The following is a 16,871-nucleotide window of genomic DNA, read 5'->3' on the forward strand; positions in this document are numbered from 1 at the left end:
TTCTAGCCTAACAATTAGACCCACAGCCGACTCCTAGACCACGAGGTCTGTGTCAATGTTTGTAGTTTATGCTGTACAACTTTTTGGTTAATACTGTAATTACACCATTTATTATTACCCATATTTAAAACGTCTTGAAAACAATAATAAGGCAATATAATTGGTCTGCAAGGGTGGATCCAGGGTAGTTTACGTGATTTCCGTAAACTACTCAATTTTTTTCAAAGCTACACATTTCTTTCTAAATAATGTCAAAATATGTGTATTACATTATTCTAGAAACTTCTAGAAACAACTCACTTGGTTGTTTTTCAGTTAATTATTAAGGAAAAGTCAAACGAAAATGAGTAATCTCGTCATTTCTGCCGATTTATTACCGATTCCCGCAAAAATTTTCGGGTTTCGGATATCTCCGTCGGTACGCATCGGAATGCTATCGGAAAACGATCGGAAAACAGCCTTTGTCAAATAGAACCTCAGGGGGTGAGCGTGCGTAGTTGTAGAGCTAGGCCGGTGTGACGATCGTAAACTACTCAAAGAATTCTCTGATTGGCTGGAAACACATTGATTGTTTTGGAAACCACTCAAACCCTTTTCTGATTGGCTATCTACTTTGCAAACTACCTCATAAACTACCAGCAAAACTATAAAAAGCTAGACCTACCCCCGTTGGGTCTCTTTCGTTCTTATGATTAGAGTCATAGACTTGCTTTGAACGAAGGAATATTCTACAATGCGTGGCGACCCGATTTGCAGGAGGGAGGACTGTTCTCCTTTCGACATTGGCTTGAATTTTAAAGAAATTGGCTCTTCATCACCACAAGATAAGCTGGGGTTCATTGAGAGTGTGTGGAAACCAGGTGAGATTTTTGATTTCCCACTGTCAATAGAAAATAGAAAGCCTCGTAAGTTTGTCTTTGAATGGCTTAGAAGATATCCCTGGCTTGCATACTCTAAATATCTCGATGGAGCATTTTGTTTTCCCTGCGTTTTGTTTGGAGTAGAATCTGGTAGAAATGCTCATAAATTAGACAAGTTGTTGAAGTCCCCACTCACATGTTGGACTTCAGCGGCTTCGAGACTTACAAAACACGCCAGCGGTAAATGTGAGATGCACAATTTTGCTGTAATTGCCATGGATAACTTTTTGAAAACAATGAGGCAGCAAGCGGTCCCAGTAGATCAGCAGTTGAATAATATTATTCAACAGCAAATCGATAGAAATAGGACGGTCCTTAAGTCTTTGTTTGAAACGATAATTTTCTGTGGGCGAAACAACATAGCTCTCCGGGGTCAACGCGATGATGACCCAACAAATGCTAGTCTATCAGGAAACTTTCAGGCTCTGCTAGAATTTCGAGTGCAGAGTGGTGATCAAATACTGCAGAATCACCTGGAAACTGCACCCAGAAATGCAACTTACATTTCTAAAACCATCCAGAATCAGATGATAGAAACAGTAGGTTCTTACATTTTAACTAGTTTGTCAAAGGAAATCAGAGACAGTAAGTTTTTCTCTGTTATGGCAGATGAAGCTGCAGACATTTCTAACAAAGAAAATCTTTCATTTCTTGATTCAAGAAATATAATTAGAGAAGAATTTATTGGGTTTTCTCTTTGTGATGAGGGAACAACTGGAGCTGCCATCAAAGATAAAATACTTACAGCAGTAGCAGAATTAGGACTTTCTATGGACGACTGCAGAGGCCAGTGTTATGATGGGGCAGGAAATATGGCAGGTTGCTTGAATGGAGTTTCAACACTTATAAGAAATGAATTTGACAAAGCAATTTATGTTCACTGTATGAACCACAGGCTGAATTTGTGTGTTGCTGACACATGCCAACAACCACTTGTTAGAAACATGATGGATACTGTTAAAAGAATTTCTGATTTTTTTAACAATTCACCAAAGAGACAGCAGTATTTGGTCATGAAGGTTAAAGAGATAATGCCTCAAGCTAACCATACTGTTCTGATAAATGTATGCCAAACAAGATGGATCGAAAGAATAGAAGGAATGGACAGAGTTGTAGAACTTCTTCGTCCTGTTGTTGCTACGCTTGAAGACATATCAATGAACAACAATGATCTTGGAACTGGGGACTGGAATCGACCTAGTAGAAATGATGCACAGACCTTACTGAATGCAATAACTTTTTCATTTATTGTTGCTATTGTTATTGTTAGACACATGTTAGATTTAACCCGACCTCTCACTGTCAAATTACAAAAGAAAGCAATGGATCTTCTCAAGGCAAAGGATGAACTTGCACTTTTAAAGTCAGTCTTAACAGAGATGAGAACTGACATTGATGCCAGGCACAATGCACTCTACCAGGAAGCTGTCACTTTAGCAGGTCAAGTTTCGGTTCAACCAACCATGCCTAGAGTAGCTCAGAGACAAGTTCACAGAGCCAATGCTGCAGCCCAAAACCCTGAAGAATATTATAGGACAAATTTAACTGTAGTTTTTCTAGACCATATAGTCCAACAACTGAACAACAGCTTTCAAGATGATGTGTTTGTTTGCTACAGAGCACTTTCAGTTATTCCATCAATTATGCTGGCCACTGGTATTGTTTGGAAGGATAATGTATTAGCCTTTTGTGAACATTATAGGCAGGATATACCTAATTATGCAGGTTTACAAGCAGAACTTATTCTGTGGGAGAGAATGTGGATGAGGAAAGATGATCTAGGAGAGGAAATCCCTGATAGTTTAGAAGGGACACTTGAGCACATTGACAATGTTGCTTATGCTAATATACATACCATACTTCAAATCCTTATAACTATCCCTATGTCATCTGCTTCTTGTGAAAGGTCCATTTCAACCCTCCGTAATCTTAAGAACTACTTAAGAAATACTATGGCTCAAGACAGAATGAATGGACTGGCACTGATGCATTCCCACAGAGACATGGACTTAGATCTTGAGGAAATAATAGATTTATGTGCTACTTTAAATCCTACACGAATGAGAATGGAGAATATCTTACAGTAATATTTTATATAATATTTTTTGGACCACCACTCCAGTGTTCTTAGAGTACTTGTGAGTTATGTTCCATCTGGATTAATAATTATCTGATTTTTAATCCTTAAACTGATGGGGAACAGTACAGGAACAAGGTGGAATTTTTAAAAACTTATTCTTTTCTGAAATCTATAATATTGTTCACTGGGTTTTAATTAAGCTTGAATGGTCTTTACATATTCTCAACTGAACTCAGCAATGAATTCATCTATAGTGGAACACCTCAATCTAAATAAGGTAATGTATTCATTTTGTATAATTTGCTAGTACATGTAAATTCTAGTACACTGATATTGTGACTGTATGTTCTCTATTTTTCATAAAGTATTCAATTTGCTGCAATGCCACTTTTCCTTTAATAGCATATATTTTGCATTGTACTTTTACATACTAATACTTTTGATGTCATTTTTTTCACATGATGTCCTTTGATGTGCTAGATTCTTCAACTGAGATAAATCTGTACAAGGATCTTGACTGCAGACAGCATGCTATGGTAGATGTATCCTTTTAGGCAGTTTATAACTAATAGGGGTATGGTGGGTTGGGTATAAATTCAGAGTAAACTACTCATGTCCAAACCCTGGATCCACCCCTGGTCTGGAGCGAGTTTATCAGCTTAAAGACTGTGCTCTAACAAAGAGATTCAGATCAAAACTCACCACCTCAGTTACTGATTTAAAGTTATACAGAGAATAAGAGAAAATATCAAATGCCCTTGGCGGGAATCAAACCCACGTCTTCGGTATTCTAGTCCGATGTGTTAACCACTACACTACAAGGACCAACCACGCTGGTAACGCAGCCGGAATATGAAATGTAGGGTACTCGTGTGGATTCAAGAGCGATATTTTTTCTCTATAGGTAAGTTGAACACCGTAAATATGTACGCAAAGAACATTTAAAGTTATATGTATAAAGTTATAAAGCACAGTGTTAATTTGTATTAATAACGATTAAAATTACAAACCTTAGTTAGAATATTGAACTAATAGTTATTTTAGAATTACAAAGACTTGGTATCCCATATTTTAACTAAGGAGACTTAGATCAATGCCTAGTAAAGACCTCATGGTATTGATATCAAGTTATATGGCTTAGTATAATGTAATTTATATTAATAAGTATATGTAATAGGACTCCGTGCTGTCCAATTAAGAATAATTGGACGAGGATAATTCCGAGGACTGACAAAATTGGATGAGGTCGTAGGCTTAGTCTAATTTGGCAGTCAGAGGAATTTTTCGAGTCTAATTATTTCTTGATTGGGGAGCATGAAATCCTATTACCTATTAATTATATAGCTCCCTAATTAATCCCCTATCAACAAGACATGTCCAATTAAGAAAATAATTGGACAGTTACTTATATGGGATTAATGAGAAGCTGTATAATAACGATTAAAATTACGAAATTTAGTTAGAACCTATGAAATAATGGACAAAAAGTATGATTAATAGAAAAAAATGGTGAAAGTAATGTGGAATTATGCATGGACTTGGAATCTAACACATTTTCTTAGTTTCTCAGATTAACACAAAATTATATATCCTTCTACATATTTGAAAGTGACGAAAAAAACTTAATTATTACTACAACCATATGATCTGAGCCTTTAGACCTCAAGCAAACTTAATCCAGATGTCAGACAATAGACTTCACAGGGTTTTGGCACACCAGAATCATAATGTAACTTATCTCGTGTCTATAAATGTAAAAGTACTTATAATATTCGATTATACACTAATATAATAGGTTGTGACATAATAAATAACTACAATTTATACTCGGCATCTATAAATGTTGCACCCTGTTATATCAATAGATTAATTAGCACCATCACCTTTGGTAAGATACAGCTAGTTTTTATGTAGTACAGTGTAGCTTTAACTGTTAAAAATGTCTTATAGTCTGCATACCATATATCTGTGAAAAAGTTAACTAACAAACGTTTACAAGCTAGTTCAAAGTGTTGTAGGTCTAGTCTACTGAACTTCCTAATTTGTACAAATTTGCTTAATTTCTTACAAAGTTTTTTCACGAATAATTGGTTTGCAATCCTCTATATGCATTAATTATTGTTAGCCACTGGTCACCCACTGCATGGTATTAGAGTGACCACAGTAAATCCGTGTTACAGCAATTTAACAATTTGAATAATAAAAAAAAGTTCAAGAAGTTGTTTATACCCAAGTTACCCTTGTAAAAATAGTAATGATAAAAGGGTAAATCATACTGACGTTTCGGACACTAGTGTGATTAAGCTACCATGATTTTTTTTGACCTTGAGATTATTATTATGCTTTATATTGCCTGATAACTTTGTCAATTGGCATTCTACATATTGGACATGGATCACCCCGCATCTTCACCACCTGTGCGCATTGCCAGCAGCAACAAAGGTGACCAGTATCCCCATGTATGATGGTGGCATTTTTTGGTCTTTCTGTGCAGATTATGCATTCATCACCTTCTTCTACTGCTTCAGGTGGTTTTTCTGTGTGTTCTACTGCTTTTGCAGAAACCATTGGTTCTTTTGGCTCACTTATTGAATGGTTTAATGCCAAATGTGGATTTCGCATTACTTGTTCGCGAGTAAGAGCTGAAAGATGTAAAATAAGAATCTTTAGTTGTACTGCCTAGAACATTGTAAAATAAAAAATCATTAAAAACCATCTCCCAAACCTCTCCAAAACCTCTCCAAAAACTAATCCCTTATAGTCAGGCGAGCCCGTTTCACAAACCTTAACATCTCATTAAACTTCCAGCTCTGTTATAATAAGGTTATATCAATTAATCATTATCATATATTTATTATTATCTTATTTTCTTTACCTCTTGGAGGAGGGCCTGGATCATCTCCAAAATTATCTACAGATTTAAAAACACATCAAATTGTAAGTATTATGCAATTACAGTGGTCCTTATAATTTTAGTGAACACCTTTTCAAGAGACTTTGGGACTACTAACTACTGTAGCATGATGTCTACACTAAATACAGTTCATTATAGATTTACTGGAAGATTTAAAAACTTGTAAATTCCAATTTTCTAAACCACACCAGCAACATACATGTATGGTCTACTCACTAATGACCTACCCTTAACCTACTGTACCAATACCCTACCAACAACCTGTCATTACTTATTTTTACCGACAATCTACCATTAACATAGCATAAACCTATTGCCATTCTTCCAATAACCTACTGACATACTATTGATAATCTACTACATGTAACAAACTACCACCTACTATATTCTCCCAGCTTCCTACCAACATTCTACCAACATCCTACCAACATCCTACCAACACATCCTACAAATATTCTATCAACACATCCTACCAACATCCTACCAACACATTTCCAACATCCTACCAACAACCTACCAACACATCCTACCAACATCCTACCAACATCCTACCAACATCCTACCAACATCCTACCAACATCTTACCAACACCATACCAACATCCTACCAACATCCTACCAACATCCTACCCAAAGCCTACCCAAATCCTACCCACATCCTACCCACATCCTACCAATATAATACCAACATCCTACCCAAATCCTACCAACATCCTACCCACAACCTCCCAACATTGATTAGGGGGTCACATCGTATACTACTACCAAGCTGATAAATTACCATTTAATGAATTAATAAGGGGTCTATTAATACACTGTATTGTTTTAAATTGAAGTATTTCATTGCGCAATCTATACTTACATATGCCATTATTTAGCCGATGCATGCAGGCATCGCACAAATCATGCTCACACTGCAAACAGTGCCAAGGCTTGTTATCATCTGGTGTATTGTGTAACGAGCCACAGTTATCACACCTCCAACCACCACAGAACCTGTGATAGACATAGTTAGAATCCGCTTTGACCAGGGGATGGGGATGAGAAGAAACATTATATTCTTTGAGACAATCTGAGCAGGCATCAAATTGACATTCCGAACAATGGCGGGAATACCTGTATTGGAAAGATGACAACCATAATCTATTAGACAAGATACAGATAACCCATGTTTACCCATCAGTTAACCCATGCATGGGCTATGTTCAATTGGCCTAACAGGGCTGAAGATAATGGCTGTTAAGTTGCCGGTCATGATGAACGGTCAAATTAGTTTTTGCTCGGTCATACTAGTTACTGAATTGACCAGCAATTCAAAGATTTGACCAGACAACATCTAATTCTGGGCAGACATTGTCTGATGTCTGGCCATTATTTAAAGCCCTGCCTAAGCTTGACTGGTAGACAATGTGGAGTGCCGGGGGGGGGGGGGGGGGGGGGGGGGGGACTCCAGGAAAAAAGTACCGGGGATGCTCGTCGGAAATTTTCAAAAAGACCCCTAAAAGATACTGGAAGTCTTTCAAAAAGGGCGTGGCTGAATGATTTTTAACTCCTAAGAGATACCACAACATTCATTATCCCATACTTGTTGGTTTTACAATTGGATTAAATGAAGTTCCTTTTGAAGTTTCCTCAAGTAGTAATTATTCTTCTTACACTAGGCATCTGGCCTATAAGAAGCGCCTAGGATAAGCCACTTGATGCACGCTTCTCTCCTTTTCTGACACCCTAAGAGATACCACAAAATGCTGATTTTCAAAAATTCGCATTTAACACCCTAAAAGATACCAAATCGTGAATTTTTACCCCTAAGAGATACAATGAGCATCCCCAGTACTTTTTCCCCGGAGTGGAGTGCTATACATAGCTTTCAGAAGTAAAAATAACGATAAAAATACCCAGGAGTCAATCCCAGGAGCTATTCCACTTGCCCTCATGAAAACTCTCAAAAGATTTCAATTTTACCAGACAAAGAAATGCTTTGGACTTCAATTTTACCAGACAAATAAAATTATGATTTGGACTTAAATTTCACCATGAGACAAAGAACTGCTTTGGACTCTGCAATTTCACCAGATATGCAGGTCTTATAACCCAGACTGAAAGATTCTAGTTCCATCAAAGGTTTAATTATCTATTAATGCTTACCTTTCATTGGGTCTACTTGTTCTTCCACAGAAATCACAAGCCCAGTTTCCACCAGTACTTGGATATACAATGCTTGTTTTGACAGTAGCCAAAGGATGGCAGTGGATCAAATACTGTCTAGGTGTAGCACATTCAAGACACAGATCAAAGTCACACAATGAACAATGCAGAGAGTGTGTTTGTCCAGTCTCACTGCTGGACCTAGAGCAAGTAGCACATTTCCAAACTCCATTGTCAGACTGATGAAACAACCGTGAAGTGTTGGTGTAAAAGAGTGGATGTTCATGAGCATCCAGTCTCACTCCTTGGCTACATTTCTTACAGATATCATAACTGCAGGCTTTGCAGTGGTATGGATAGTGCAATGGCCCAGATTCTTTTCCACAGTTGTCGCACTTCCAGTTCCCCCCATATTCTTTATATATAGACATAGGATTCACTTTGTGAAGTTCATGAGGATGATATGATAGGAAAATTGTATTCGGGTCACATGGGGAATCAGTCTCAGAGTCGTCCTCTTCCATGGGTTCTTGCATGGCATTGCGTGTTTCAGATTTTTTTTCAAAACTCTTAAGGATTTAAAAAACATTTTCAAATATTAAAGATATTACCAACAGATGCTATACAGTGTGTGCAACCATGAGACTCAAAATCCCTGATATGAATAACAATGAACCAACTGCTATGATGGTTGATCTAACAAAAAAGGCTGAGGAATGCTTTGTTAACATCAACCAAGATGGTAGTTATAACGTAATGTGCACAATATATGCTCTATACCCTATTTTCCTATAATTACAGACAAATGACACAGGCTTTTTCAATTTCTTTTCACCTGTTTGAATTAAAAAAAATACAACACAGTTTCTTTAAATTTCATGTCAGTTATGAACTTTTATCATGTTATTCCAAAACTCATAGGACAGAAGAATAATTACCATAGCTGCATGCCCTGGTTTAAAAACTGGCAAAGATTTAAAAACTTTTTTTCAAGAATTGAAATCATTATTCATTGATAGGCAAGACATGCCATTATTGTCTTCAAACTTTACTGTTTCACTGATTTTAACATTGCTCTTTCAAGCTATGATAATTATTTTTATGTTTTACTAATATAAAAATACCTGATATTAAAGCCCATTAATAATGCATGCAGGAAGTGAGGAAAGCAAAACAAAAAACAAAAAAAAAAAACGGTTATGTAACCTATTACTTAATTTTTAAGCACACTTTGGGCTTATATTAACTCCTTGTTCCTGTTTTGTTTGAGAATTACATTTAGAACAGCTTTTTCCATGTTCTGTTAAGTCATACCAAGAGAAAATGAACTAAGAGAAGGAATCCCCCCTATATAGCCTTGTAACCATCATGTGCACAGTTTGATGCTATTTTTAAACCATTTGTTTTTCTGCACGCGCATTTACTGGCGCGCACTCTATGCTGTTTGCTTATGTTTTTGCCGTTATTTCGACTCTGCGCCATGAATATGAATGTGCACGTCGAAAGCTTAGCAAATATGACAGGAAATTGAAGTAGTAGTTTGTTCAACTTTCTGGAGTATTTTTACATTTATTTTCCAAAGCTTTTGAACTACATCGTTATCTTGAGGGCAGATTTAATATGAATGTAAATAGATTTGAACATTTGAACATAAGAAAAGCACAAGAAAATGTTAGCAAACAGCGTAGAGCGTGCGCGTACTATGCGCGCGTGCAGAAAATCAAACGATCAAATAAATGATATCATTGTATGATATTTTTAGAATAGGTTCTAAAAATAGCATCAAAGTGTGCACATGATGGGGCACGGGGATTCCTTCTCTTACTTCATATTCTCTTGGTTATACAGCATAGGAAGTGATAAAATAAAGAGAACACTTCTTGAGTGCTGTGAACACTTCCTAAAATGAGTATTTTCTGAACTAAGCAGAAAAAAAGGTACTTTGTTTGTTCTGAATATAGCTAAATAAAAATTTCATTGCAGTTATCATTGCCTTTTTTTAGTTTTCATTTACTACTTTAGCACAGTTCTTGGCTAATTAGAGCATGTTAATTGGGTGAGTATGTTTCCAGGTCCAATTGGCACAAAAACTACTAAAATAAAGTGGAAAAAGTTTGGATCAATGATACATGTAACTTTGGACAACCAATCCTGTTATAATTCAAAGTTAGGAAAATCATTATAGAGTTGCTTTTGGTTTTGCACCCGGATATTACATGAGATACAGCACGGTGCTAATCTTTGAAAGCATAGCAAATGAAGTCACACTGTTAGCCGAGCATGGTTTTAAACCAGGGTTGTGCGAAATGAGGTGACTATAAAATGAGAAACATATCTGAATTTTGAGTCTACAAGAAGTGTCTGATTAAATTAGCTATTCATACTTACTTAGTATGCTCTATTTATAATATATAAAATTAAAAAAAAAATTTAAAATCGTAAAAAGTTAAAGGAGTGTAACTTTCGACTATTAAACCTACCGAAAATGAATGCAACCAAAAATAATAATAATGGAAAGTAAAAACTGGAACGCTCTTCAAGGTGATGCAAATATTTTAAGAAAACCACAGTACCAAAGTTTGGTAATTTCCCAAGGTTAGTAATTATCCCACTCAATACGTATGCATGTATAAATTAGTATTATATTCTCGCTCTCACAAATCTGCTTTTCTTTCGTTAACTGTCGCCTTTTCCATAGCTTTTTTTATCCACTTTTATGAAAAAAGTAAAATATTTTGTAATAAATTTGTAATATCAAACGCTAGTGCAAACTAAATTGCTATTCTTAGAGAGTCCAAATATTGGGAGAAGAACCCGTTGAGACTTGTATCAAAGATCCGCCATCTTGGTTTCTACTCGAGAAAGAGGTTTTTATATCGTAAAAGAGAGCTTACCTTTTCATTCATTCGATTGCTAGCGTTTCCCAAAATGAAAAAGAATATGCTCAGACAAGCAAAATATAGTAATAAGCGCTTTTTTCACATGAAGCAAGCCTAACGAACTTGATATTTAGACTTTACATTTAGGTTGAGCAGGTAATGCCAGTGTGACGTAAATACGCGCACGTACCAATCATTGGTCTTCTCTTCCAGTCTTTTAGGGGGTATCCCCTTGTTTACGCATCACACTTCACTTGGGGGGAGGAGTGGTTTGTCATTTATTATAACATCCTCTTTTAGGTTAATTTTCGACTTGATTACCAATTAAAAGTTAGAATTTTTGGGGTATTTTCAAGAGCCATCCCAACCCTCTCCCGACAGTGTACATAGTTTAAATATTTAGACTTCCGCTCACTAATACGATAAAAGTCCCCTGGTATTTCAATAGCAAGTCATGATCCAAAAGAATTTTATTATAGTTCTAGTGCACGGAATACCCTTCTTTTTAAAAAATCTGGAAGTTTGTTCACTACAAAGAGAGTTATTTTTTTTTGCATGATTATTCAAAAACATCGAACACAGGCAGCCCAAACAAGGTTCCTGTGTATGGTTTATAAGGGAATGTATGGGAGTTATGATAAAGTCATGACAATAAAATGTTTCACTCAACAATTTGCCTCAAAACTTGCTACAGTTGTTGCTTTTACTTTGATCAGTCTTCTGGAGAAGTTTCAGCGCGATTTGAGGCCGTTTAGTGGGTTTTCTCAAAATCTGCTCTTCTCTACCTCTACGAGATTGTGATGCTTGTCATATAATGATTTCCTGTATTTTTACGTAGTTGGGGAAGTCCCTGTACTTCAAGCAAATTGTGCTTCAACGCATGTATGGTAATATCTACAACTTTGAGCTCTAGACATTGCTCTTTATTTGGACTTAAATATTTTTTTGTGGATTTTCGTTGTTTTCGGTGTTGATAAGCTAGTGATATTTGGGGTGGGGGTTCTGGTTGAAAAATAAATGAATACGTATAATTTTGCATATTTATAAGAGTTTCATATGCTGACATGTACTCTTTAATACCAAACACAGTTTTATTCCAAGTGCTTCTAACTAAAAATAATAATATTCCGAGTCACGGAAGGTCATATATAGGTAAGGTTGCTCCAAAATAAATCCGGCTTCCTGACGGATTCTTCGATTAGTATTTAAAAAATAACTGTTGTAAATCTTGTTTTCTGATTGGTTGGTGGTGCATGCTTTGTGAGAGCATTTTTTTGTCATTTGCTTGCCCAGTTAACAACATTTCTCTCGTGTTTTGCTTATACCCGGCCCCTGCGCGCGTTTTCTTTTCAGTATTAAGCCTGTTGATCGTTTGTGAAGACTGATATCATTTGTTCTTTGTAGAAAGGTGTATTCGGATTGGCAAGAGCTCAGGCTCGCCCAATCACATGATTGGACTGTGAATGCATCCAAAAACTTCAAACAAAGCCAAGAAAGCTGAGCTGGACCTTAACTTATTCCCATATATAGTTAATAAGCTGGCCCGAAAGTTAGGTCATGGCTATAGTCCAAAGCAGACTTCAGCACGGTAAAACGATATCATAAGAAGAAAGTCTGATTTTATATATCGAAAAAGAAATACCGTTACTTGCTGTCAATAATGACGAGTGCCCTCAATAGCGAGAAGATAGAAGAAGATAGAAGAAGATAGAAGATAGTAGACAAAATAGTGCCCATATGCCATTGGGCCGGATTTTCAAAAAAATGTATCCTTTTCTCAAAGTAATTTCCACAAACTGAAGGAGAAGCTGTGAGCGGGAAAACTAAGATTCAATGAGAAAAATTACAGTGGGTACTGGTATATTATAATTCCTAAAGTGTCCGATATATGACGAGAGTTGGAAACATATAAGGTGTTCGTAGTTCTGTTATAGCATGAATTTGGTACCATCCGCAATAGCTACTGGGGTGTTCGTAGGCGCCAGTTAAGTTTAACTGCATGTATTCTGAGCGAGTGAACGGAACCATTTCCCCCTCTAACCACCTGAGAAAAAAACTTCTGCTCGCAGGGTAAGAGGAAAAACAATTTACTCAAATTCTGGCAGTTTATGAATAATAATATCACCAAGCGTGAGAATGAAAAAGATGTTTACTTTTTAAGCCCGGAAGAGCAGTATAGTACATATCTAGTTCAAGTCGTGTCGTTATCTCACAGCTTCGGGTTGTTGGGTGAGTTATGCTTCTTAAAATACACTCTAGATCTTTAGAAACATTAACTCAATATTTCGCGGATAAAAGTAAAGCTGATTAAGAAAATACTCATCCGTTTGGTTTCCAAAAAAAACCCTTTAAACATAATAAAAGTATTTTAGAGACGCAAAGAGCAATCTTCCCACTATTTAAACATGTTTCAAGATGGAATAAATTAATTTAATAAAGTAAGCAAGAATCACCTGTCGACAAGCTTGAGAATATAGGAAAAATTCTCTTAGCCATAATTGGTGAAAAACGAACTGATTAAAAGAGTGATTGGATGGCCTATAGACACTACTTATGGATTCGTGTTGAAAATTTATTTTGTTTTCCTTGTTTAAACATTGAGGACATGCACTCGAACTATGAACAATTTTCTTTTTTTTTTCCTTCAGGATATTATTTCCTGAACTTCCTAATGTTGCCCAACTTTCTCAAATGAATTCAACTTTTAGTTTGAGTTCAAATACGAGTGATCAAAATATATATTATATCCAATCGTAATCAAAATATATATTATTTCCAATTGATTGGCTCCAGGGATGATTTATAGCATGTATTCATTTAAAAAGTGTGTTTACGGTTTGAGCATCCTCAGTCACTGTAATCAAAAATAAAAATAAAATCTATTCTTACTTTTTCCAGCAAATGAGGATTGCAGTTGTGTTATTATATTTTCTGGTGGTTTTTAAAACAAAAATAGCTTTTTGACATTGATTCTTATATCACTTGTTTCAAAACACTTATATTTCTTGTTCGACTAAAAACGCTATTTGTTTGTTAAGTTTAAATTTCTTTTTTCAAAGTGGTTAATATTGAAATGCAGACATATAAGTGCCCATGAAGTTGTATTAATATAGTCTTATCAAAAGCTTCCTTGCTTGAGGAGATGGGTGATTGATGCATGGGAGGGTGTCGGAGGATGTATACAATTGAGGTTGGATTCGGCGCTCACGAAATGAACTTTGCTCATACTGTGAAAGAACCTAGTCGCGATCGACAAGTGACTGGTGCACTCTAGATCTCTCTCTTTTTCGCTCTTTCACTCCAACTTCAAGATGGCAGCTATCTATGGAACCTCGAATTTTTGGAACATCAGCATCTTAGAAGACAGCCTTAAACTCCAACAAATCCTTAAAAATAATTTTTCGACTATAACTCTGATCACAGGAACAGCATTAGTGGTTTTTGGACCATTCATCATGTTTGCTAACGGTATCGTCATTGCTGCCATACGGAAAGACCCCTTCAAACAGCTTCGCTCCTCGCCTTCAAACATCATCATCGCAAGTATGGCAGTGTGTGACTTTTTGGTGGGGCTATGTGCTATATTTTTTCAGGCATCATGGTTTATTAGTTTGTCTTTGAAGTCTCGCGCATCAGAATATTTAGGTTCATTAGCGTATAGTTTAGGAGTGTTTTTCATAGGAGTATCTATGGCTCATATTCTTGAGTTAACATTCGATGGCATACTCAGTTCTCCTACGATCTTTCTTTCTCTCATCATAATTTACTACGTGAGAAAACAATCCCAAGAACTGAAGAAAACTAAACGATTGACAACAGTTCGAAAGATTATCTCGGAAAGAGAGCGAAAAACTACGAAATCAGTTCTGATTATCCTAGCATTCAACGGGCTTTGTTTTACTCCATATTTCATATCCTTGATTATTCTACTTGCTTGTGCACAATGTCACTCTAGTTTGAGCGCTCTTATAACTTCATTTTACATTTCTCTTGTACTAGCACATGTCAATTCAGGAAATCAACCCGATTCTCTACGCTTTTAGGCTCCCCAAGTTTAAAAAGCCCATTGCTATGGTTATGAGAGATGTAGCTTTCTGCTGTAAACAGTGTAGAGGATTTGAAGAGGACCAACCATCAGAAACATTGGATAAAACTCCTCAGGCATCAGTGAATGAATTAGAAAAAACAAACGACAAATCCATCACAATTACAAAACTATGAACTTGAAGTTGTGAATTATTTCACGATCCAACAGCGGATCACAAAAACGGTTAATGGTAACGGTATGATTTAATCTACGGAAACGAATACAACTTTGGACAACAAATTTCGTCATGAAGAAAAAGACAAGGCAAATAAGAGGATAACGTGTCATTCGAATATCTTGTATTTTAGATCGCGTGAACTTGTAATGAAATGTCACAATGGTAGATGGAGTGCGCATGTAATGAAATGTCACAATGGTAGATGGAGTGTGCGTGTAATGAAATATCATAATGGTAGATGGAGTATGCGTGTAATGAAATGTCACAATGTTAGATGGAGTGCGCGTGTAATGAAATGTCACAATGGTAGATGGAGTGCGCATGTAATGAAATGTCACAATGTTAGATGGAGTGCGCATGTAATGAAATGTCACAATGGTATATGGAGTGCGCGTGTAATGCAATGTCACAATGGTAGATGGAGTGCGCGTGTAATGAAATGTCACAATGGTAGATGGAGTGCGCGTGTAATGAAATGTCACAATGTTAGATGTAGTGCGCATGTAATGAAATGTCACAATGGTAGATGGAGTGCGCGTGTAATGAAATGTCACAATGGTAGATGGAGTGTGCGTGTAATGAAATGTCAATATGGCAGATGGGAGTACGCGTGTAATGAAATGTCACAATGGTAGATGGAGTGTGCGTGTAATGAAATGTCACAATGGTAGATGGAGTGTGCGTGTAATGAAATGTCACAATGGTAGATGGAGTGTGCGTGTAATGAAATGTCACAATGGTAGATGGAGTGTGCGTGTAATGAAATGTCACAATAGTAGATGGAGTGTGCGTGTAATGAAATGTCACAATGGTAGATGGAGTGTGCGTGTAATGAAATGTCACAATGGTAGATGGAGTGTGCGTGTAATGAAATGTCACAATGGTAGATGGAGTACGCATGTAATGAAATGTCACAATGGTAGATGGAGTGTGCGTGTAATGAAATGTCACAATGGTAGATGGAGTGTGCGTGTAATGAAATGTCACAATAGTAGATGGAGTGTGCGTGTAATGAAATGTCACAATGGTAGATGGAGTGTGCGTGTAATGAAATGTCACAATGGTAGATTGAGTGTGCGTGTAATGAAATGTCACAATGGTAGATGGAGTGTACGTGTAATGAAATGTCACAATGGTAGATGGAGTGTGCGTGTAATGAAATGTCACAATGGTAGATGAAGTGCGCGTGTAATGAAATGTCAATATGGCAGATGGGAGTACGCGTGTAATGAAATGTCACAATGGTAGATGAAGTGTGCGTGTAATGAAATGTCACAATAGTAGATGGAGTGTGCGTGTAATGAAATGTCACAATGGTAGATGGAGTGCGCATGTAATGAAATATCACAATGGTAGATGGAGTGTGCGTGTAATGAAATGTCACAATGGTAGATGGAGTGCGCATGTAATAAAATGTCACAATGGTAGATGGAGTGTGCGTGTAATGAAATGTCACAATGGTAGATGGAGTGTGCGTGTAATGAAATGTCACAATGGTAGATAGAGTGTGTGTGTAATGAAATGTCACAATGGTAGATTGAGTGCGCAAGTAATGAGATGTCACAATGGAGTGCGCGTCTAATGTTAATTTAATGTTAAAAACTGGTAATTGTTTAATACAGATAATATTAGTGTTGAATTTACAAGCCATGGTTTAATGTCTATA

At 36.5% G+C, this 16,871-nt stretch overlaps 3 protein-coding genes across 6 annotated transcripts; 2 read left to right on the forward strand and 1 right to left on the reverse strand.

Annotated features, from left to right (window-relative positions):
* The first annotated feature begins 160 nt into the window (after positions 1–160).
* Positions 161–10,048, forward strand: LOC148909832 (52 kDa repressor of the inhibitor of the protein kinase-like). Of its 3 annotated transcripts, none has more exons than XM_089032976.1 (4): positions 166–860; positions 1,530–3,277; positions 3,481–5,937; positions 8,092–10,048. In XM_089032976.1, the coding sequence occupies exons 1-2, from the start codon at positions 734–736 to the stop codon at positions 3,005–3,007; spliced, it is 1,605 nt and encodes a 534-aa protein (XP_088889102.1). In that variant the 5' UTR covers positions 166–733; the 3' UTR covers positions 3,008–3,277; positions 3,481–5,937; positions 8,092–10,048. The 3 variants fall into 3 exon arrangements, with proteins under 3 accessions (XP_088889101.1, XP_088889102.1, XP_088889103.1); XM_089032977.1 differs by having other exon boundaries at positions 720–860; positions 1,628–3,277; XM_089032975.1 differs by having other exon boundaries at positions 161–3,277.
* On the reverse strand, positions 3,373–11,102 carry LOC116302283 (uncharacterized). 2 transcript variants are annotated; one of them, XM_031711528.2, is made up of 5 exons: positions 10,956–11,102; positions 8,062–8,630; positions 6,776–6,909; positions 5,876–5,911; positions 3,373–5,642 (listed from the first exon to the last, which is right to left on the reverse strand). In XM_031711528.2, exons 1-5 carry the CDS (start codon positions 10,965–10,967, stop codon positions 5,338–5,340), a joined length of 1,056 nt encoding a protein of 351 aa, XP_031567388.1. In that variant the 5' UTR covers positions 10,968–11,102; the 3' UTR covers positions 3,373–5,337. The 2 variants fall into 2 exon arrangements, with proteins under 2 accessions (XP_031567388.1, XP_031567387.1); XM_031711527.2 differs by having other exon boundaries at positions 6,776–7,029.
* A 2,989-nt stretch (positions 11,103–14,091) lies between these two features.
* On the forward strand, positions 14,092–15,656 carry LOC148909833 (uncharacterized). Its single transcript, XM_089033208.1, has one exon. The coding sequence runs from the start codon at positions 14,252–14,254 to the stop codon at positions 14,981–14,983; it is 732 nt and encodes a 243-aa protein (XP_088889334.1). The 5' UTR covers positions 14,092–14,251; the 3' UTR covers positions 14,984–15,656.
* Positions 15,657–16,871: the final 1,215 nt, after the last annotated feature.

This window comes from Actinia tenebrosa, unplaced genomic scaffold (assembly GCF_029948245.1).
Source record: "Actinia tenebrosa isolate PJP-AT-01 unplaced genomic scaffold, QUT_ActTen_1.0 PGA_scaffold1__47_contigs__length_23844297, whole genome shotgun sequence".
Classification (NCBI taxonomy): Eukaryota; Metazoa; Cnidaria; class Anthozoa; order Actiniaria; family Actiniidae; genus Actinia; species Actinia tenebrosa.